A 23,725-nucleotide genomic window follows, 5' to 3' on the forward strand; every position below is an offset into this window, starting at 1 on the left:
AGGCCTGTGCCTTTAAGACCCCAGTCCCAGGAACCCGCCCCCTGCCCCGAGGCTGACATGCAGCGTCCCTGTGAGAACAACAAAAACAGCCTCTGCCCCCCCCCCCCCACACCCCTAGATTAGCGAGCACAGTGGGTGGCTCATCCCACGGGGTCACTGTCCCCCCCCCCTCCCTAAACGGGGGTTTTGTACCCGCACGGGGTCTGGCAGTGTCACCCCTCCCCCGCTTAACCCCGGCTCTCCCCCCCCCCCGCTTAACCCCGGCTCTCCGCTTAACCCCGGCTCTCACCCCCCCCCCCCGCTTAACCCCGGCTCTCACCCCCCCCCCGCTTAACCCCGGCTCTCACCCCCCCCCCCGCTTAACCCCGGCTCTCACCCCCCCCCCCCGCTTAACCCCGGCTCTCACCCCCCACCACCGATTTTTACCCTTCAGCCCCTCTTCTGCCACTAGCTACAGTAGTTTGAACCCCCCAGGCCAGTAAAATTCTGCCCCCTGCTCAGACCCTGACAGCCCCCCGCTGCGATTTGCCCCCCTTAATCCTTTTAAACCCCCCAAAGAGGAGGCAGCAAATCGCAAGTAGAAGTAAGGGCAGAGAGAGGGCAGTGGCTACAGCGAAGGTTACTGGGCATGCTCAGTTCGAGTGACATGCTCAGTACACCCAAGGTAGCGAAAGGGGAGCGAGAGCTGTTTGTGCGGCTACAGCCCGGAAGAACAAGTGAGTGGTGCCCGGAAATCAGGACAAAGTGCATCCAGACCAATGTAAGGTCGGGACACGGGACAAGTCCCCTAAAATCGGGACGTCTGGTCACCCTAAATACAGCGCTGGCCCCTCTGCGCTTTAAGGGTTATGATTCTCAAGGTGGATTTTTTGCAACGCTGCAACTGAGGAGTTTCTGCGCACACAGGCGCTTGGCGGTGTGTAACCTCGGGAGTTACAGCCAGGGCCGGCTCTAGGCACCAGCAAAGCAAACACCTGCTTGGGGCAGCACGTTTCCAGGGGCGGCGTCACTGTATGGCTAGGACCTGGGAGGAGCTGCATGGGAGCAGCAGAAAGTGACTTGCAGCACTGCGATGACTCTGGCTCCCAGGCTCCTGGCGAGAGCCATGCGCCCCGGCGAGCCCAGAGGGAAGGTAAGAGAGACCCCCCCCACCCCCCCGGGAGCGGTGCCCCCACATCACACCCGGGCTGCAGGGGAGGGTTTGGCTCCAGGCTGCTCCCAGCGGAGCTGGCTGCAATTCCTGGCCTGGGCCCGGTGCTGCCAGCCCCGAGCACCCAGGAGACAGACCCCCCAGTCATGAGTGTGTCTGAAAATACTAAACTGGGAGCTGTGTGTATGTGCGCGTGCCGGGGGTGATATTTGTGGTGAAAGAATTCCCCTCTGGCTGCTGGGTGGGGCAGCCCCTCACCCCTCCTGCCCCATGGGGTGGGGGAGCTGCCCTTGTATCTCTCATTCTCCTCGCTTCCTTCTCTGTTTCTCTCCCTTCCCCAGCCAGTCTGCTCTTGCTCTCAGTCTCCCCCCAGCCTCCCCTCATCCCCCCTTTCCTTCATGGTGACCCCCACTCAGTTTCCCTCTATTGCAGCCCTGTTCCCATCCGCCCCATACATTTTCCCTCATTTCCCTGCATTGCCCCATTCTCCCTGCAGCACCCCATCCCCTTCCCCCCTGTTACAGGGCTTATTCCTTCACCCTCTCACTTCCCTGGTCCTTCTTGCATGAACAGAGAGCAACAATACCCAAAGTCCAAAGGTGCAAACAATTTGATATTTTTTGGGGTGAACTTCCAGCAAGCATGATTCCAGTTTCTTTCCTTAGTGTCCCCCTTCCCAGCTCTGACACCACAGAGCCTTGCCTGTGTCCCTGTTCCCCCCCTTAACAAAACATGATCCCAATTCCCCCAGTCCCTGTTCCCATTCCCCCCCACACTTCCTGATTGACTGCAGACTATATAGTAAAACTTGAGTTCTGCTTAGCTATAGCTTAACCAATCATTTTACTAACATTTACCTAACCAATTCTAATACATTGTAACATGATTAGCTAACCAATTATATTCCACCACCTTAATTGGTTTACACCCAACAAAATTAATTATACAGCAGACAGAAACAATTACAGAACCAGACAGAGACCATGCAAATAAACATACAAAACAATACAGAAGTGAGGATTTCACAACTACATTTATACAGGCATAAGGGTTTTACAACTACATCTATACAGACATAAGGGTTTTCCAGCTGTGTCTATTGATAAGTGAGTTCTTACCAGACAGAAAATTATTAACCTAAATTCCCTTTTACATCTTCTAGGCTCTTCCCTTTCTCTGGAGGCGATAGGAATATCAGGACAGGATTGTATTCCTAACAGCCCAATAGCACCTTATTTCCATGTAACTAGTTTGGGATGTGAGGATGTGACCGTACATTTCCCAGTTTATGGCTGTCTCTGCTGCTTAGCCGAAGGCCTTAGCCTAAGAACCAGGCCTCAGACTGTCACAGTAAGAAAAGGCCCTTTCACAGACAGACAGTGATTTTGATTCTTTCTTTTATACCTCTAGAACAGGGGTCGGCAACGTTCAGCACGTGGCTCGCCAGGGTAAGCACCCCAGCGGGCCGGGCCAGTTTATTTACCTGCTGACGCGGCAGGTTCGGCCGATCGTGGCCCCCACTGGCCGCGGTTCGCCGTCCCAGGCCAATGGGGGTGGCGGGAAGCCGCGGTCAGCACATCGCTCACCCGCGCCACTTCTCACCGCCCTCATTGGCCCGGGATGGCAAACTGCGGCCAGTAGGGGGCCGCGATTGGCCGAACCTGCTGCGTCAGCAGGTAAATAAACTGGCCCGGCCCACCAGGGTGCTTACCCTGACGAGCCGCGTGCCGAACGTTGCCGACCCCTGCTCTAGAACTAGAGGTAAATGATAAGAATACACCTAAATTCTTAAAGTGTAGGCCAGTGAGGCTTGAATATCTTATAGGCCAGACAGTCTTGAATATCTATATCCTAACACCCTCCTTCTGCCCCCTCCTACATTTCTGTTCCCCCCTTATCTGCACCCCCTCCCCTCTTCAGCCCCCTCCCACTCCCCCCCCTCGGATATGTCTATTGTTATGTGCTGCATAACTTTGTTGGTCAAATTCTCTGTTTTCATTTTTTTTTAATTTTAAACAGTCAGAAAACAAAACAAAAAGACATTGCAAAGTGCAAATGTGTAAAAGCCCAAAAAAGCGGTGGGGGGGGGATTTTTTTGCTTGGGGCGGCAAAAACAAAAATCTTACCCCTGGCTGTCTGGGTGAGGTGATTAGTAAATAAATCTCTCTGGCTCCCTCTAACCTGTGCCTAGGCAGTGAAGCCCAGATGTAGAGCTGGTCAAAAAATGGAAAAGGAAATTGTGGGGAAAAAATAAAATGTCAGAATAAATTTTAGAGAGACAAGATGGGGGAGGTGATGTCTTTTATTGGACCAATTTTTGTTGGTGAAAGAAACAAGCTTCCAAGCTTACACCAAAACTTCCGGAAGAAGAGCTTTGTATGTTCAAAAGCTTGTTTCTTTCACCACAGAAGTCAGTCCAATAGAAGATATTACATCACCCACCTTGTCTCTCTAATATCCTGGGACTAACACAGCTAAAACACTGCAAAAAATAAAAATTTGATTTGCAGATTTGGAAAAAAGCTCTTTTTCATTTATTAAAATTTTTTAATACCCCTTTTCCCTGCGTTCTTCCTTTTTCTATTTGCTGCTGAAAAAGGGAGGGGAGACAGGCGGGAAAAGGGAAAACGAACAACAAAAAACTTTTAAAAAGAGCAATTTTTTTCATTTTCCAATTTCATTAAAATTAAATTTTCAAAAATACAAAATGTTCACAAAAAATTTTTTTTTAAAAGGCCTTTTTTTTAACAAAATAAGTTTTAACCAGCTCTAGTCTGATTACACCGGCTCTCATTTCTTGTGGCCTGTTGCAGTTAAGCTGTTGGAGGGTCTTTAATCTATCAGACAAAGACAGAACAAGATTCAGTGACTGGAATTTCAAGCACAAAGAATTCAAACTGGAAATAAAGTGCAAATTTTGAACAATGAGAGTAATTAATTATTGCAACAATTGTAGTGGATTCTCCATCACTTGGATGCTTTAAATAGAGATTAGCTGTCTTTCTAGAACAGTGGTTTTCAAACTTTTTTTCTGGTGACCCGGAGCTGGGGATGAGGGGTTTGGGGTGTGGGAGGGGCTCAGGGCTGGGGCGGGGGTGAGGACTGCGGGATGGGGCCGGGAATGAGGGGCTCTCAGTCAGCAGCGCAGTGGGGGTGCTAAGGCAGGCTTCCTGCCTGTCCTGGCACTGTGGACTGCCCTGTGCCCTGGAAGCGGCCAGCAGCAGATCCGGCTCCTAGGCGGAGGCACACAAGCAGCTCCATGTGGCTCTCGCCTGCAGGCTCTGCCCCCCCCCAGGCACTGCCCCCCCAGCTCCCTTTGGCCAATGGTAGTGCAGAGTCAGTGCTCGGGGTAGGGGCAGTGTGCGGAGCCCTGTGGCCCCTCCCACCTAGGAGCCAGACCTGCTGCTGGCCGCTTCCGGGGCGCAGCGCGGTGCCAGAACAGGTAAGGACTAGCCTGCGTTAGCCGGGCAGCACCGCCGATGGGACTTTTAATGGCCCGCCTGACCAAAGCCGCCGTGACCCAGTGCCTTACATTCCACAACCCAATACTGGGTCGTGACCCGCAGTCTGAAAACCACTGTCCTAGAAGATACTGTCACCCATTTGCTGAGAAGTAGCAGATTTTGAGACCTTGCAAGTCAGTTTCCAGATGGAGGAGAAATTTGTGACATGGAGTCAGGATATTTTCTTAGGGTTTGTCTACACTTGAAACCCGACAGTGGCACAGCTGCACCTCTGTAACACTTCAGGATAGACATTACCTACGCTGATGGGAGGGCTTCTTCCATCAGCGTCAGTAATCCATCTCCCTGAGAGGGGGTAGCTAGGTGAATGGAAGAATTCTTCTATCGACCTAGCGCTGTCTACAAGTGGACTTAGATCGACTTACCTATGCCTATGAAATACCTATGAAATGTTTAAAAATAATTTCTAACTATGATGGTTGAAGGAAAGTATAATGGCATATTTGGGGCATAATTCTGCCAATACTGTTGGCCTCTATAAAGTTTTTGTGGGCATGGAATGAGGGATTATATGATCGGCTCTTTTAATTAGAAATGCTTGTATCTCTTCAGTGACTCGATTTACTTAATTCTGTTTATCACAGCACGGGGAAATATTTGTTTAAAGTCTAATCTGTACAGATGTAGGAGTTCAATATATTATATATGTCTCTCCTATCTCCTTATATTGTCTCCTTTCCAGAACTGAAGGGTCCCAGGCTCCAGCGAACACATTCAGGACAGATCAGCAAGGAGGCAGGAGGCAGGCAGCTGCAGGAAGGGTGGAGGCCAGCTTCACTCTGGGATAGACACATTTCTGAGCAAAGTGAATGTGAAATTTATTTTCCTCTTTCTCGTAGGTGCCGGGGCCACAAGAAGCCGGGTAAAAGATCTCCAAGAGACTGTTATCTGTTCCATTTGCTGGGATTATTTTAACGATCCGGTGATTCTCGAGTGTGGGCACAATTTCTGCCGATCCTGCATCGTTCGGCACTGCAAGGAGTCCAAAGTCTCCCCCGGTATCCCTGCCCTCAGTGCAGAGAACTCTTCCGGGAAGGGGAATTCCAGCCCAACCGGCAGCTGAGGAATGTAGTTGAAATAGCCAAAAAATTCCCAGAGCCGAGGGGGAAGAAAGCGTGTGAAAAACATGAGGAACTTTTGAAACTCTTCTGTGAAGTGGATCAAACCCCCATCTGTGTGGTGTGCAGACGGTCCCCCGCTCACAAAGACCACTCCGTGCTTCCTATCGAGGAGGCTGCCCTGGATTACAAGGTAACAGTTAGTCATTTTGCATTGCAAGTGCCTCCCAGCCCAGACCTGCTCGAACAATCAGAGCAGCCATCTGAGCACTATAAAACCAGCAATGTAATGAAACTAGTTTCCTACAATGACAAGGTAGAAAAGCAGAAGATGTTATACAAGAAGAACGTTGAGAGACATGTTTTTAAGGCCTGCTCTGCATATAGTTTTTGTACTGATCTGTGTTGGGGAGGGCTGGGATTTTTTTTCTTTTCTTTCTAAAAACAAAAGAGTTATGTCAGCAAAACCACCGGTGTGCATACAAGTTTACTGGTATAAAGGTGTCTGATGCCAGGAACGCTTGTTTCCCTTTCCATACAGGAATAAGCTACACCCGGTTATACAGGTGTAACTACACCCACGCTAGCAGGGCTGTATGGCTTTAATAGTACCAGGATATGTAAAGCAGGGTATGATTTGTGTGCCCTAGACTAGAGCAAGGTCATCCTCTGTGTAGGGAAAAATCCATGTGGGGGCAGGAAAGTCTACAAGTTCCAGCTCACAGAGTTTCCTTTTAATCGTTGCAGGGTGGGGGGAGCAGGGTTTGGTTCTCATACAGGATGGGACAACTGCTGGGGCCTGGCCTATTCCAGCAGATTTCTTGAAATCTGCGGAGGCACGAGTAGGGTGACCATATTTTCAAAATGAAGATCCAGGGTCCTGTTATCTCAGGGGAAGGAGGTGGAGGATCAGGGAGGAGAACACGCCGGCTTGGCAACTGGGAAAGAATTATGTCCATTTCTTACCATCTTTTCCTCCTCAGCCAAGCAACACCCCCCTTTCTCCTTCTCGTCCCTCTCCATAATAAAAACCAAGGCACGTTAAATACCTTTCATAGCAGGGAGTCTTGAAAATGTAACGGATGTTCATTAATCGCTGTGGTTACAAGGATCAAGCAGCTCGGCTGCCCTTTTTGGGTAGGGGTCGGGGGAGGGGGGGTAAAGAAGAATTAAAGCTGCCACATGCCCACAGTTTGTGTCTGTCATTGAGTTAGTTCTGTTTGGACTGTGTCCCTATGACTCATCTCACTGACTCTCCCCTACATTGTCAGGCAATCCCAGTGCTTGGGGGGTGGGGGTCAGGAATTGGTTATGCGTAGGAGGAGGGGGAAGATTATTTCTCAGGTCCACTTAGAAATGCCAAGACCGGTGATGTATCAAAACATGCCCTGCCATGCCCGAATGTGGTTCGGAGACTGCTCAGAAAATTCGCAGTGCACATGAGCAGAGCGAACACATGTGCACCGAGGAAGTGAAGCCTCAGTCCAGCCCCGTCCTTAGCTCAGTTTCCCTGTCAGTGAGGCCTCGATTCACAGTATTTACTTAGGTGCCTAAACCCCAGTTGGAGCCTCCACTGCCATTCACAAAACTCCTGCTGAGCCCTGTCGGTGCCTAAACTCCCTCGGCCTCTGTGTTTTCAGTAACTAGTTCCCTCAGCACCTGTGTTTCTGCCCCTGGCCATGCGCACTGCTGCCTCGCTCAAGGCATCCTGATGCCGGTCTCCCACCTAAGCCCCAGGGAAGATCAGCCTTAGGCCACCTAACTCCTGTGTGGGGCCTAAGCTGGTAGGCGGCCTGAGGCCCCTCAGGTGAGTTCACTCACAGAACGCTCTCCCTCATCGTCTTTAGCCCAGTGTTTAGAGCATTCACCTGGGACATGGGAGACCATTGGTTCAAGTCCCTCTTCCACCTGGTGAGGAGAAGGGATTTGAACAGGGATCTGCCACCTCTCTATGGGATATTCTGAGGTAGGGCTCCCTCCACCTCTCCTGTTGAAGCTGTTTCACTGTTCTGTGCTTTTGTTGGCTTTCCTGCAGCTCCAACCGATGCTTCATCATGTCTGTTTGCTCCCCCAACAAACGCTTCATCATGTCCATTTGCTCCCCCATTAGCCTCAGCATTGCGTCCTGCCTCCACTCTTCGCGCTCACTTAATTCTTTCCTGGCCTCTGCCACTGAATGCCTCCATGCATTAAGCTGTGCCCTATTAGTGCGGGAGGACTGCATGAGCTTGGCAAACATGTCATCGTGAGTGCGGTTTTTTCGCCTTCTAATCTGCAATAACTTCAGGGACGGAGATGATATGGGGAGCATAGAAACATTTGCACCTGGGGGGAGATAAAAAGGGAGAGTAAAATTCAAGAAGATACATTTCTGAGAGCAAAAGCGAGACTCTTTCACAGTGAATCAAGCAATTCACAGCAGACAGCACATGTGCTTTAGGTAAAGGTCGCATTTTGCCTTTTATATTGAGCACCTGCCAGTATGGTGACAATCACACATGGCTGGGCAACAGAATTCGGTTTCCAGGCAGCCATGGTAAGCCAAAGGGTATGCGGGTTTGGCTTCTAACGCCTTCATAACATGTGGGAATGTGATCCCTTCACCCCTCCCCCCCGTCGCGTGGCTATTCTCCAGGATGATCCCTTTTAGCCAAGCGCAAACAGCTGAGCATGAACGGGGTCCTTTACAAAAATTCCCCTATTCCAGCCAAGTGACCATGAATGATATCACTCTCCTGAGGCTGACACAGAAAGATAAAGACCGAATGTTGCTTGAATGCGACCAAACCCCAGGACCATTCACTGCCATGCTGTGTGCTGCAATGATTCCAGACTACTTGCTACTGCCTTGGCGTGGTAAAGTGTCCTACCATGGCGGACGGGATAAGGCAGCCCTCCCCAGAAACCTTCTGCAAAGGCTTTCAGAGTACCTTCAGGAGAGCTTCATGGAGATGTCCCTGGAGGATTCCCGCTCCACCCCCAGGCACGTTAACAGACTTTTCCAGTAGCTGTACTGGCCGCGAATGCATCCCAATTCTGCAGGGCAAATTAACCATTAAACACTATTGCTTTTAAACCCTGTACTGTAGTTACAAATATGCACTCACCAGAAGTGCCTTCTCTGGCTTCAGGGTCGGGGATCCCGCCTTGGGAGGGTATTGGCTCCAGAGTGATGAAAAGGTCCTGCCTGCCAGGGAGAACGGATTCACTGCTTGCCTGCTGCGCATTCTCCTCCTCCTCCTCCTCCACAAAATCCTCCTCCCTGTTGTGTGAGACTCCCCCCTTGCAGGTGTCCATGGACAGTGGTGGGGTGGTGGTAGGGTCCACACCTAGAATGCTTTGCAGCTGGTCATAGAAGCAGCATGTATGGGGCTCTGACCCGGAGCGACCGTTTGTCTCCTTTATCTTTTGGTAGGCTTGCCTGAGCTCCTTAGCTTTCACACGGCATTGCTGTGTGTTCCTGTTGTAGCCTCTGTCCAACATACCCTGTGAGATTTTGGCACATATATTTGCATTTCTTCTTTTTGATCGGAGTTTGGCTTGCACAGATGCTTCTCCCCATACAGCGATCAGATCCAGTGTCCCCCTTTTGGTCCATGCTGGAGCTTGTTTGCGATGCTGGGGGGACTGCATGGTCACCTGTGCTGCTGAGCTCGTCACGCTGATCAAACAAGAAATGAAATTCAAAAGTTCCCGGGGCTTTTCCTGTGTGCCTGGCTAGTGCATCGGAGTTCAAAGTGCTGTCCAGAGCGGTCACAAAGGAGCACTCTGGGATAGCTCCTGGAGGCCAATACTGTCGATTTGCGTCCGCACTACCCCAAATTCAACCCAGCAACGTCGATTTTAGTGCTACTCCCCTCGTCGGGGAGGAGTACAGAAATCGATTTTAAGAGCCCTTTAGGTCAACGGAACGGGGTTGGTTGTGTGGACGCATTCATTATAAAATTGACCTAACGTGGCTAAATTCGTCCTAAACCCCCCATAGTGTAGACCAGGGCTTAGAGAGTCATTTGCAGGAGAGAGAGACTGCAAACGTGAGAAGGACTGTATAGTCATGTGGCTGGAGCACTCACCCATTTTATTATGTATTTGATATTCTTGCAACTATAAATAAAATGGGGGGAAATCCTCCAAAAGCAACTGAAACTAAACCATTTTTTCTTTTGTTAGGAACAAATTCGGAGCCATTTGAAGAGTTTGAAGCAAGAGAGAGACGAGATTCTGTCGTATAAATCAAGTGGGGAAAATACAAGCCAGGAACTACTGGTAGGTGCCGTTCTTACTCAGAGACAAATGTGCGCAGGGACATTATTGATACTCTGCTTAGTCTAACAGAAGAAGAATAGTGAGAAACATCTTCCCTTCCATGAAAGATTGTTACTTATTTATTTGCATTGGAAAGAAAAACTGTTCTGCTTTAATTGACTATAAACAGGAAAATGGAGCATTAGGGAAAGTTTTAATAATCCAGATATTTCCATTGATAATGTGAGTGTAATTTGTTTAGCTAACAGTAGTTTCTCCTTTAGTCTTTCAACTAGAGCTGGTCAAAATTCAACCACAAAAAAGTCCTGTAGGAAAATGGGATTTAGTAGGAAACAATTTTTTTCATGGAAAAATGTCTTTTGCAAATAAATAAATTAAATTAAAAACCATTTTTGGACAGGAAATTTCAGAATGAACAAAAATATTTAGTTTCACTTCAAACTGAAGTTTTCATTTTGGTTTTAAAAAGCTGAATTTTTTTCAGAGTAGCAGCCGTGTTAGTCTGTATCTGCAAAAAGAACAGGAGTATGTAGCATCCGATGAAGTGGGTTCTAGCCCACGAAAGCTTATGCTCTAATAAATTCGTTAGTCTCTAAGGTGCCACAAGTACTCCTGGGTTTTTTGTTTTTTGTTTTTTTTTAATTTTTTTCAGAATTTTGAATTTATTTTCTTTATCCTTTTGTTTCCCCATTTCCTCCCTTTTGCCACTAAATACAACAGCATGAATAATTTCCAGTTTTTTTCTCCTAGATTTTCCTTTTTCTTTTTGCCAATTTTTCTAAAATGGGAGAACTTTTGAAGCGTTCCAGAGAGAATGGAATAAAAGGAACAAATGGGGTGGTGGACATTTTCTTACATTTTAGAAAAAAGGGGAAACAGAAATGTGATTTTTTTTCAAGTTATTTCATGATATTTTTCAAACAAATGAAAAGTTGTTCCATTTTGAACACTGAAAAATGGAAACAACTTTGAAATTTCATTTTTTTTTTTTTTTTTTTTTGCAAATTCCTCCCCCATTTTTTGGCTTTACTTTCAAGGGACGTAACTGTTAGCATATAAGCCTGTTTGTGAGCCTGAGATAGAATTTTGGGTTTGACTTTAGATATTCTGACATCCTTACTAATGTGTGTGAAGGACAAAGACACTGTGTGTTGCTTCTGCCTGGCCAGATGGGTTTGTTAATATGATGGGAACGGATAAGAACAGAGAAAGTGTTACAAGGTGACTTTTAAAAACTAACTTTATATTTGTGGGTAATCTAAGCACTATACCCAGATGTACAGACACTCTCTTTTCCCAACCTATGTATTATATAAATTTTTAACATTAGTTTCAATAAAATTTTTAAATATGAGCACACACTGGAAGGCTGCCTGGCTCCTCTCTCAAGCCAAGGTCAAGCAACCAGTTACGAGGGGCAAAGGGGAATTGGGGGGGGGGGGGGGGGGGAGACATAAGAACCACTAAAAACCAAAGAAAATCCTGGCCTTGTCCAGGACACAACCTCACTCCTCACCCCTCCCCTGGGGTACAGAAGAGGTGGGATGAAGACCCCAGACTCCCGACCCTCCAGAACGGAACATGACCACAAGTTGTAAGGGGAGTGACTAGGGGCGCGCACTGCAGGTATATTTGGACCTGCTGAGAAGGAGGAAATGGGGAACACAGGCAAGGCTCTGTGGTGTCGGAGCTGGGAAGGGGGATGTAATGATGCTCGTTCAGGTGGGACCCAACTGAGAGTGTCAATTCAGGACAAACAGCTTAAAGCAGGGCAGTTAAAACCCCATGCTGGGTTTTTCCACCTCTAAGGCAAACCAAACCAGCCAGCCAGAGAGGACTTCGGTCTCACCCCACTGGTTAACCACAAGTCACACAAGCAATTCCCTTAGACACTCCAGTTTCCCAGTATCACCACCAGTGCCACTCGTTATGGGGACAAATGGCTATGAAAACCAATACCCCAGTCAAAGAAAAAGGTTCTCCTGATCCCAAAGGACCAAGCCCCAAACCCAGGTCAATATACAAATCAGATCTTACCCACAAATCACGCTGTCGCCAATCCTTTAGAATCTAAAGGTTTATTCATAAAAGGGAAAAAAAGATATAGGTGGAGCTAGAACTGGTTAAATGGAATCAATAACATACAGTAATGGCAGAGTTCTTGGTTCAGGCTTGTAGCAGTGATGGAATAAACTGCAGGTTCAAATCAAGTCTCTGGAACATCCCCAGCTGGGATGGGTCCTCAGTCCTTTGTGTAGAGTTTGTAGCAAAGTTCCTCCAGAGGTAAGAAGCAGGACTGAAGACAAGATGGAGGAGCTGCAGCAGCTTTTAATAGTCTCTTGCCATGTGGTCTCTGCTTTCTTTGTCCCAAGGACAAGCTGTCCAGCACATGGCATGGAAAAACCTCAGAGTTCTGTCCATAGGCATGTCCCTGCATCCCTTGCTGAGTCACAAGGTGCATCTGCCTTCTCTCAATGGGTCAATTGTATAGCTGATGGTCCTTGATGGGCTATCAAGCAGGCTAGGCAGAGCTAACACTAACTTGTCTGGAGTATCACCCAGAAGCACAGCACAAGTTTGAAATACAGACAGGGTAGAGCCAATATTCATAACTTCAACTACAACAATGATACACACATATAGAGAGCATAATCATAACCAGCAAACCATAACCTTGTCTTAGACACCTTATTTGACCCCCTTTATACAAGATTTGGTGCCATTACAGGACTTTGGTTGCAACAATGATCTATACAGTTACAGATTCTGTCAATAACGTCACCAGGGGACGTGGGGTAAACACTCTGCGGCGTCGGAGCTGGGAAGGGGGTCACGGGGTAAAGGCTCTGCAGCATCGGAGCCGGGAAGGGGGACGTGGGGTAAGGGCTCAGCGGCGTCTGAGCCGGGAAGGGGGACACGGGGTAAAGTCTCTGCTGGCGTGTAGAGCTGTGGAGATCCTTGCTTGGAACTAACCCCAGCAAACATCGCATTGCCTGCGCTTTGGACTTTTGGTCTCCTGCTTTCTGTCTGCGTGACAAGAACCAGGGGCGGGGTTAAGGGAAAGCCCTCGAACAATAACCACAACAGAATAGCGCGGGCAGCCACTAGAGAAATCTGCTGCCCCAGGGACGGCTGGTCACTTAACACCTCACCAAACCCTACTGAAGTCATTGGAAAGACTCCTATTGATTGTGGTGAGCTTTGGAACAGGCCCTAGTGATATCGCTGCTAGACGTTGCCATGAAGAAGATCTGGGTTCTAAATATGATGTAAGTTTCTTGCTCCTGGGGTATCAGGAGCTAGAGTGCTCCAGAAAGAGCATGAATTGGTGGGCTTGTGTCCAGTTCACATGCACACGTTTCTAAGTGCCCTGCAGATGCAGATTTGTACATGCAAATAGGTGTCTTGCCAGTCACCCAGTTTGTGCTCAGAATCCCTCTGTGGATAAAATTGGAGATTTATGATGTGACAAAATGTATGTATCCTAACCTGTGCATTCAAAACTCGTCAGAGCAATTGTTGCTCTAATTTTAAACCTGTTTTAGAAACATGGCCCTATTCATCTAGGTGTATTTTGTGGAGAGCCTCTGTTCCCCAGTTCAAGTCTAGCGCTTCTGAATTTGGGTTCTGCTGTTTGCTCCCCAGAAGTAACCTTGCCTGTCCAGTCCTGGATCCCGCACCTGCTGTACTTTCTGTTGTTTGAAGGATCTGGTTTTCTAGCTGCCACTGATAACAGAATATCCTAATAATGCAAGATACATTCATATTCTAAACACCCGTTAGGATTCTTGAAAATCCATTGTAAAATCATCTGTCTATTGAGCATAGCGTTTGTTCTCAATAAAATATCAGGAGTTAAATTCTCTGGGGTTGCAATGACATGCTCCCGTGTGCATACATAAGGCTTTATAAAATGTCCCATAACTCACTCCATGTTCCTGTCCTTGACTTGTGCTTTCCCTGTTTGTGTCTCTTCATTTCAGAAACAGCTGGAAACTGGGAGGCAGAAGATTGTGGCTGAATTTCAGCAACTGCGTCAGTTTCTGGAGGAACAAGAGCGACTCCTGCTGGCCCAGTTGGAAGAGATGAATAAGGAAATTGAAAAGGGGAGGACTGACTATGCTGCCAAACTATCTGAGGAAATATCTTCTTTCAGTTCCCTGATCAGTGAGATGGAGCAGAAGTGCCAGCAGCCAGCATGTGACTTCCTGCAGGTGAGACGGTGTTAGAAACACCCCAGAACCTTTCTCAGGGCAAGAAAGTCTCCTAACCCTTCACTTTTGGAGTGTAGGAGTGAATGATCAAACATAAGAGTATTGCTAAAATATACATTATTTTTCCTGAAGGGGTTGATAAAATTCCCAGTAAAGTCAATGGACATATACTTCTTGAGTACAATGGGCATTGGATCAAGCCCTAAATGGAAAAAAAAATTGCATTTGAACTCTAGTGGGAGAAGACTCCTCCAAAAATGGCAGACTCCAAATTCTGTTCTCCCTGTCTCATAATGCAAGAACAAAGGGAAATTCAATAAAATTAGAAGGTGACAAATTCAAAACTGATCCACTGAACACTTTTTCATACATCACGTAATTAGACTGTGGAACTCACTGCCACCAGATGTCGTTGAGACCCAGCATTTAGCAAAACTCAAAGTGATCAGCTATTGATATGGATAACACAGTATCCAGAGTGATATTAAACCTCATTCATCACTAGACTGAGCCCTCTGATTCCATGTGCCGGGTGGTTGTTCAAAGAGCTAGTGTGCTTCCACGTAGAAACTTCCTGGGCCCAGATCCTGAACTTACAGCACTTTTCCAAAGGAGCAAAGGCAACACATTCAAAGTTTTTGTTTGTGTTAATAAATAACAAATAATTTCACTTTGAACCTCAAGTTATGAAGACAAAGTGAGTCCCTTCCAGAGCAGGAGGGATCCTTAGTGTGAGAGATGGGACTGAATTTCCTTTTATCTTTCTCCTCTAGGACATCAAAGGCACCTTGAGCAGGTACGTGGCTCCTTCTCACTCTCCCTTTCACTCCCCAATGCAGGGAAGGGATTTTGGACATGAGACCTGGCTCCCCATGGTCCAGCAGTGCAGAGTGTGGGGCTGGTTCCCAATCTCCCTCTGTTAAATCTAATCTTGGGGCTGTTGTTATTCTGACTAGACTCCAGAATAGAGCAGCCTGAGAAAAGAGTCATTGACTTATAGACAGGGTATTGATTTGTAGTGTGGCTGGTGGAATGGAGACCTCAGGAGATTGGGGATGGAGGATGAGTCTCTCATTTCTAGGTCATAGACTCCAAATTCACCTAGGTGGGTAGGGATGGAAAGTCAGGGCCATCTGATGACTATTCAATGAGCTGTTTGTTAATTGTTTCTTATTATGCAGTGAGCTCTATCCGTGTGCTGGGCGTGGCAAGAGATATGATGGAAGAGACATTCCCAGCTCTAAGGAGTTTATAATGTGCTATTATCAGTAGCACTATGGCAGTGCCTAGAGGCTCCAGGCAAAACCAGGGCCCAACATGCTGGGTGCTGCACAGACACACAGACAGAGACAGTCCCTGCCCCAGGGCGTTTACAGTCTAAATAGACACAAGAGACACAGGGCGGAGGGAGGAAGGATTAAAATCAATTGAAGGGGACATTGAATAAAGACAAAGTGCTGCACTTTGGAAGGAAAAATCAAATGTACAACTACGAAATGGGGAATCACTGGCTAGGCAGCAGGACTGCGGAAAAACTTCTGGGGGTTCCAGTGGATCACACATTGAAGGAGTCGGCAGTGTGATGCTCTTGTGAAAAAGGCAAATGTCATTGTGGGATGTTATCCCAGGTTGCTGTATTCACCGCAGGTGGTGCCTCCTCCTGGCTGTTGGGGGGATTAGCTCTCTTCCAGGGCCAACCCCTCCCCTTGCCGTCTCTCCCCCGTTGTCTCTCTCTCACTCTGCAGCCTCATCTCTCACTCCAAGAGCTGCAGCTTCCTCTCCGTGACTCAGCCTCCAGCCAGGTCACTAAATGGTTTCCCCTTCTGGGGTCCAGAGTCTCACTGGTCCCACTGCCCAGGCAATGCCGCTCCATCAGTGGCGGGTTGGGGAACTCGAATCCGCCCACTGCTCCAGGGCCCAGCCCAGGGACCCTACCACATGCAGGCAAGGTCTGCTCGCTCCCTGGGCTGCTTCCTACTCACCTCCCATAGGCTTTATTCTCCGCCCTTCTCTCTTATAGGGGTTAGGCTACATGACCCTGGCAGTCCCTTTTAACCCTGTGATTCTAAGTACTCCCTTCCCCCAGGGCCAGGCTCCCAGCATGCTGTTCTTTCTCTGGGTTCCCTCTTTCCCGTTCAAATGCACAGAGGGGGGCTGCAGACTTTCTCACTACAGCCAATTTCTGTTGCCAGCTTCCTGGCTTTATACTAGCCCAGCCCCCACCTGCTCAGCTGAGCTTCATCGTCCAATCAGGGGTTGCTTCTCTGGCCTAAACCACACATGTGTGGCCTGTCTCACTAATCTCCTCTTTCTCAGCTTCCTTCACTCATTCGGGGGCTGATGTGGGGTAAACACCCCATCACAGATGTATTAACAGGAGTGTCAATGTAAGACACAGGAGGACGTTGTTCCACCCTTCTTGCCAGGGTGAGGCCTCAGCTGGAATCCTGTGTCCAGTTTTGGGCACCGCACTGTAAGAAAGATGTGGAAAAATTGGAGAGAGCTCAGAGAAGAGCAACAGAAATGATCCGAGGTTTAGAATGGATGAGCTGGGAGGAAAGGTTGAAATAAATGGGGGTGTTGAGCCTTCTCTTCTCTAGACTGAGGGAGACCCTGCGAACAGTCTTCAAATCTGTCTGAGGCTGTTCTACAGAGAGCGCTGATCAGTTGTTCTTCAAGTCCGCTGAGGGCAGAACAAGAAGTAATCGGTTTAATTGGCCACAAGGGAGATTTACATCAGTGTGACGGGTTCCCGGGGCGCAGCCTGGACTGTGAGATAGCTGAGCCCTCCAAATCCCCAACCTGGGCTGCCTCTCGACTGTGATGCTGATGTCAAGCTCCAAGCCTGACAGGCCCTGCGCTGACACAGACACCTACGGGCAGGGACCCGCCCAGCTGTGTTACATGAATCCTCTCCCAACCATTGATGAACCAGTAATAGAAGGCGTCAGCCAGTTCCCCCCAGACAGGGCCGGCTTTAGGAAGTGCGGGGCCCGATTCGAACAGTTTCGACGGGGCCCCGACAGGGATGACTTAAAAAAAAAAAAAAAAAAAAGTTAAAAAAAACACGTGGAGCTTGTACTCACCGGCCTGCGCTCCTAGTCTTTGGCGGTGGGTCTTTCACTCACTCCAGGTCTTTGGCGGCACTAAAGGACCCGCCGCCAAAGTGCCGCCAAAGACCCGGAGCGAGGAAGGACCCGCTGCCGAAGACCTGGAGCGCCGCCGGGTGAGTAAAAATTAAAAAGGTGCCTCTAGCTAGGGAAGGGATTCTCTGCCACTTGCCCCCCACTCTGGGCGACCCTGCCACTGGGCGCGGGGCCCTCTTAAGCGCAGGGCCCGATTCGGGGGAATTGGTGGAATTGGCCTAAAGCCGGCCCTGCCCCCAGATCCAGCCCTGCCCCCCAGAACTGCACCAACTCACACTGCTCAAGGCTCCCTCGGGCAGTGCAAGTTCATTCTGTAGTTTGCCGTCCCTCAGTGTGGAGTGGACACATGCTGGCCTTTGTAAGCTGAGAACCCCTGTGCTAGTGGACTGACCATTGTACGTATCCAAAGAACTAAATAAGAACATAAATTATCTTTGAAATGGGTTAGTGGGTCTTACGCCAGGTCCTGGTACGATGGCTATCTACATCACCACAAGGATTGTCACTAATTATCTCCCTTAAATGGTGTATAGGATATAAGTCAGGGGATCCTGCTTACCCACACTCACAAAGACTGAGGGGACGTTCAGTGCAACTGAAAGGCAACTAGTGTAACACTGAGAAAAGGAAATACTGTTTTTTCATTACACAATACATTATTAACCTGTGGAACTCATTGCCCCATGATATTACTGAGTTTCATAAATGCATAAAGTTGAATGCCAAAAACAACTGTAAGATCATCACATTTGACCTCCTGTATATCACAGCACAGGCTCCGACTTTCTCATTTCCCTGTGGGTGTTAGACCCCTGCTCGGCCCCGGCCCTGCCCCCACTCATCCCCTTCCCCCAAGGCCCCGCCTCTTCCCACCCTTGCTCCTCCCCTCCCCCCAGCACCTCCTGCCTGCTGCTGAACAACTGATCCCCGGTGGGTGGGAGGCAGAGGGAGGAGCTGATCGTCAGGGCCAGCTAGCGGGCGGGAGGCACTGGGGGGGAGGGGAGAAAGCTGATCTATGGGGCTGCTGGTGGGTGCTGAGCACCCACAATTTTTTTTCTGGAGTTGGTGCCTCTGTATCACAGGTCCCTAAATTTCACCCAGTTATTCCTGTATTCAGCCCAATCACTTGAATTCGACTAAATCCTAACGTGTGTTGACTAAAGCACCTTCCAGAAAGCCAGTCAGTCTAGATTTAAAGACATCAACAGACAGTAACTCCTCACGCTCCCTAGAAGTGGGGGGGGGGGGGGCAGCGGTGCCCAAACCATGGCCCCAGCCCTGGTCTGCTTCTTCCCCCGAGACCCCGCCCCCTGATCGCTCCTCTCCACCCCCTCCCCCAATCACCTGCCTTTAAGGCAGGTACAAAGGCAGAGAGCAGAGCTGTCCCACTTTTAAAAGTGATGGGGCCACGGCCCCCGTGTTCCGGAGCCCCTGTCAAGAGATGGAGAATCCACCACTTCCCTTGTCATTTTCTTCCAATGGTTAATCCACCCGCACTCTTAACAATGTCTGTCTGATTTCCCATTGGAATTTCTCTGGCTTCAGTTTCCAGCAATTGGTCCTTGTTATGCCTTTGTCTGCTAAACTGAGGAGCCCTTTAGTACCAAGTCTGTTCTCCTCATGACGGTATTTATACCCCACACTCAAGTGCCAGGGTTCTCTCAGTGCAAGGCATTTTTACCAGCCCTCAAATCAGTTTTGTGGGTCTTCTCTGCACCGTCTCCACTTTCTCAACCTCCATTTTAAAATGGGGACACCAGAACTGGAGGCAGTTTTCCAATATCGGTCTCACCAAAATGAAGGGGAAGCTTGTAGTGTCCAAGCTGGGATTGGACCTATTCCTGGGGCAACAGAGACTTTAATCCTCCAGGGTCTGCTGAGCTACAACCATCCACTAGAGTAAAACACATTTTAGTAAAACACAAATATGACCGAACTCCACAGCGAGTAACACTGGGTTGTTCTTCAGATGCGAGAGGGAGAAGTTTCAGAACCCAGTGGCCTTTTCTTCTGACCTGAAATGGAGAATCTGGGAATCTTCTCAAGGAAATGCACCTATGGAGACCATAATGAAGAAATTCACAGGTAATAAAGGTTTCAGAGTAGCAGCCGTGTTAGTCTGTATCCGTAAAAAGAACAGGAGTACTTGTGGCACCTTAGAGACTAACAAATTTATTAGAGCATAAGCTTTCGTGGACTACAGCCCACTTCTTTGGATGCATACAGAATGGAATAAATATTGAGGAGAGATATATACACACATACAGAGAGCATGAACAGGTGGGAGTTGTCTTACCAACTCTGAGAGGCCAATTAAGTAAGAGAAAAAAGACTTTTGAAGTGATAATCAAGCTAGCCCAGTACAGACAGGTTGATTAGAAGTGTGAGAATACTTACAAGGGGAGATAGATTCAATGTTTGTAATGGCTCAGCCATTCCCAGTCCTTATTCAATCCGGAGTTGATTGTGTCTAGTTTACATATCAATTCCAGCTCAGCAGTCTCTCCTTGGAGTCTGTTTTTGAAGTTTTTCTGTTGTAATATAGCCACCCGCAGGTCTGTCACTGAATGACCAGACAGGTTAAAGTGTTCTCCCACTGGTTTTTGAGTATTTTGATTCCTGATGTCAGATTTGTGTCCATTAATTCTTTTGCGGAGAGACTGTCCGGTTTGGCCAATGTACATGGCAGAGGGGCATTGCTGGCACATGATGGCATATATCACATTGGTAGATGTGCAGGTGAACGAGCCCCTGATGGTGTGGCTGATGTGATTAGGTCCTATGATGTAAAGTTGATTGAATGCTAATCAGTGAAAAAGTGTCTGTGTGTGGGTCTGTCTGTGAATGATGTGTTGGTTTCAGAGGGTTTCTCTACACAGCAATTAAACATCTGTGGCTGGCCCGTGTCCCCTGACTCCGGCTCACGAGGTTCGGGCTCGGGCTGGAACCGGGGCTCTGTGACCCCCTCCCATCGCAGGGTCCTAGAGCCCAGGCCTCTGCCCAAGCCTGAGCATCTACACCGCAATGAAACAGCCCCAGTGCCCGAGCCCTGCGAGTCCAAGTCGAGTGTCATGGGCCAGCCACAGGTGTGTAATTGCTGGTAAAACATCTGTGGGTCTGTCGTGTAACCTTAGGTCATGTCCTTAGTTTTTAATGTTTGTGGTTATTTTTTAGTGATGTGTGTAACGATTTGTATTGGTCTGAATTGCACTTAACCTCCTTAACTAGAACTGCATAAAGTTTGTTTTCTTTTCATTTTGCTTTTGTGTTAGAACATTAACAATGTGAATATATCCCTAACCATGACAACCTGACATTTCATCTTTTTCACCCTTTTCTTCCTCTAGACTCACTGTCATCTAAACCTCAGTGGGACAAAGGTAAATTTCTGGGATCAAAGGGGGAGTGAAAAGTTTCCTATGAATTATGGTGGCTCATTGGCAGCACCATAGTTCAGGTTTTGTTTCAAGTTTGCATTTGACAGGAGCTGAGCAACATATTACTGGTGGCTGCCCAGATCTTTCCTAAAAACAGAAAAGTCGATTCTTTCCTCTCTTAGACTTTGTAACTAGTGGTTGGGTTAACCAGATGGGCTGGGGTGCAGGAGAGGAGGTGAGCAGTGGATCTCCGTAGATCTAAGAATTTAAAAATGAGCCTTTTGGAAAATCAGAGAGGAACATCTCACCTCATTCTCAGAACTCTTTATGCCCATGCATCACATCCCCTGGCAATATTATTATTATTAGCAAATGCACAAGTGGTGCAATGAAGAATGGGAAAATTCAACATAGAAAAATAGACATTTCTGTTTCCTCTCTCTCTAGTTTGTAAGTCAAAAGAAAAAATGTTAAAAATGTCAGAAGGGGTTAGGTAGACATCACCTATTAGCAGACATGCCAACTCTCACAAATTGAGCGAGAGAGATGCAATTTCTGAGTAAAATAAGCCTCACTCATGATCTCGCTATAGAACTCTCAGCTGTGGCTGAAAAAAAATCCCGACATTTGAGAGTTCTAAAAATGAGGCTTCATTTTACATTGAAATCCTGTCAGCTGCCCTGGGCGCGGCTGGGGCTCCCGCTGTCACCACCCCAGTACAGCTGCTCCCCTGGGAAGTGGGAGAGGGGCCCCCACTGTAGCCCCCAGGCCTAGGGAGGGTGAAGAACCCCAGGAGGAGCAGAGGTGGGGCTGAGAGGGTTTATTATGGCCTGGGGGCTGCAGGGGGCCTGAAGTGAGCGGGGGGGCTGATGGGCTGGGGGGCTGTATTGCTGGTGGGTTCTGAGCAGATAGGGTGAGTGCTGGCAGGGTGAACTGAGGGCAGTGGGGTAGGAGTGCTGAACTGATGGGGCGGTGATGATGGGGACTGGGGGACTGAATTGCAGGGGGTTGAATGGGGACAGAACTGATGGGGGCTGGGGAACAGGATTAATTGCCGGGCAGGAGATGGGCAGATGTGGGGTGAGAGCTCCTGCAGCAGGAGCCAAAATCCCCTTCTCCAGGACGTGGGAGAGTGGGCGACACTGATTGTCACATGCGCACACCCTGGGGAGGGGCCAGGGGAGTTCAAACATCCAGAGACTGACCTAGAAACCACAATATTTTAAACATGTCATGATTTTTGGGCCAATCTCATGAGATTTGATCCCTTGAAGTCGGCAATACTGTATTAGCCATTGCATGGCCTTGGGGCCAGCAGTGAGGAGTTTGGAAAGTCCCAATAGACCAGCACAAGACAAGCAGCCCTTCAGTAAGTGTGTGGTGTCCTCACCCCCCCGCAGCTACACACAGTCCTGGGAGGTCAGGGGGGTCTCTGTAAAAGCAGGTTTTCTAGTGCTCAGCTGGCTGATCGTTAGGGGGGGGGCTCTGCAAGGAGACGGGCTGTGCAGAGTCGCATCATGGGACAGGGGGACGTTGGATTCCCTGTAATCTGCTGGGAGCCTCCTATGATGCCGGGATCTCTAATCACATCTGTGGGGAGAGGTGGGTGCAGGTGGGGAAAGATTCCAGGGCCTGATTGTCAGGCCCTTTTGTGCTGCTCTGTCAGAGCAAAGGGGCCTTAATGTGCCTAGAAACAGTCCCCAGAAAATAGCTCCTGTGCAAGGGAGCCCCCCCCCCCCCATCCATGTGAAGTTGGCACAGGGGCTCCTCAGCAACTCTGCTCCCAGCTGTTATTGTAGGAGTGGGTTGGGGGCGATGCTGGGGGCCAGGGCTGTCCCTAGGGGACTGCGGGGTCCGTGGTGGAAGTGACGGATTCATCTCTTCGGGGAGCGACAGCGACAGCCAATCGCACTGGCCCGTGGAGCCCCCCAAAGCGCAGGGCCCAGAGCGGTCGCCCCGATTAGCCCTCCCCAAGGGACCCCTCTGCTGGGGGCATAGACAGGAGGCATCACACTCTGGCTGCTCTCTGCTTTGCAGCCCTGAGGCCCCTGGAACTAGGGGCCAGGGAGACTAAAGGAAGGACACAGGTGCCTTAAACCCACCTCCCTCTAACCCCCCTTGTCTTTCCCCCAAGCACAAGGATGGAATCACTGAGACTCAGACGCTGGGTCTGGGGGCCTGGCTCAGCGGAGCTGATCCTTTCACTCTGTCCCTGAACTGGCTCTGTCAGGGTGTGAATCCCCCCTGCCCATGGCTGAGATCTCAGCGCTGCTCCCCATGCACAGCTGGGTAAATCCTGGAGGCAGGAGGTTGCCTGGTTCACTCCCCAGCCGGGGCAGGTTCTGTCACTGACACGATCAGACCCTGCCCCAGGGCTGAGCTCTGCCCTCACGCTCTGATTCTCTTTCTGCAGCGAACGTGACTCTGGATCCAAACACAGCCAATCCCGACCTCATCGTGTCTGCGGATCAGAGAAGTGTGAGATGGGGAGACACATGGCAGGATCTGCCCAACAGCCCGGAGAGATTTGACACTGAGCCCTGCGTGCTGGGCTGTGAGGGATTCACCTCGGGCCGACATTACTGGGAGGTGGAGGTGGAGGTGGAGTGGGGGGGAGTCTGTGATGTGGGGGTGGCCAGAGAGTCTGTGAGCAGGAAGGGACGGATCAGCCTTAACCCTGAGGGGGGGCTCTGGGCTGTGCGGTGCTGGGGAGATCGGTACTGGGCTCTCACGTCCCCTTGGCAGCTCCTCACCTTCCCCCCGGGCCGGGGACCCCGCAGGATCCGGGTGTATCTGGACTATGAACGGGGGAAGGTGGCGTTTTTCGATGCTGGTACCGGGGACCCGATATTCACTTTCCCGCCGGCCTCTTTCGCCGGGGAGAGAATCCGCCCGTTCTTCTGTGCAGGTATTGGTAGTGTGCGGCTCCTCTAGCCCCCACCCCCCTGATCTCTAGGACCTGCAGGACTCAGCCAGCCCAGCCAGACAGG

The 23,725-nt window shown here is 49.3% G+C and overlaps 1 protein-coding gene across 1 annotated transcript; it reads left to right on the top strand.

The window, feature by feature from the left end:
* Positions 1–572: 572 nt before the first annotated feature.
* LOC101931951 (E3 ubiquitin-protein ligase TRIM15-like) lies at positions 573–23,719 on the top strand. The gene is made up of 8 exons (XM_065564131.1): positions 573–1,132; positions 5,514–5,925; positions 9,903–9,998; positions 13,982–14,212; positions 14,986–15,008; positions 19,328–19,443; positions 20,706–20,738; positions 23,149–23,719. Exons 4-8 carry the CDS (start codon positions 14,084–14,086, stop codon positions 23,667–23,669), a joined length of 822 nt encoding a protein of 273 aa, XP_065420203.1. The 5' UTR covers positions 573–1,132; positions 5,514–5,925; positions 9,903–9,998; positions 13,982–14,083; the 3' UTR covers positions 23,670–23,719.
* The last annotated feature ends 6 nt before the right edge of the window (positions 23,720–23,725 follow it).

Source organism: Chrysemys picta, chromosome 12 (assembly GCF_011386835.1).
Source record: "Chrysemys picta bellii isolate R12L10 chromosome 12, ASM1138683v2, whole genome shotgun sequence".
Classification (NCBI taxonomy): Eukaryota; Metazoa; Chordata; order Testudines; family Emydidae; genus Chrysemys; species Chrysemys picta.

Coding starts and splice junctions, on each gene's coding strand:
- LOC101931951 (XM_065564131.1), top strand. CDS start 14,084: ATGAATAAGGAAATTGAAAAGGGGAGGACTGACTATGCTGCCAAACTA. Junction 15,009..19,327: donor ATCAAAGGCACCTTGAGCAG/GTACGTGGCTCC, acceptor GTTGTTCTTCAG/ATGCGAGAGGGAGAAGTTTC. Junction 19,444..20,705: donor CATAATGAAGAAATTCACAG/GTAATAAAGGTT, acceptor TTCTTCCTCTAG/ACTCACTGTCATCTAAACCT.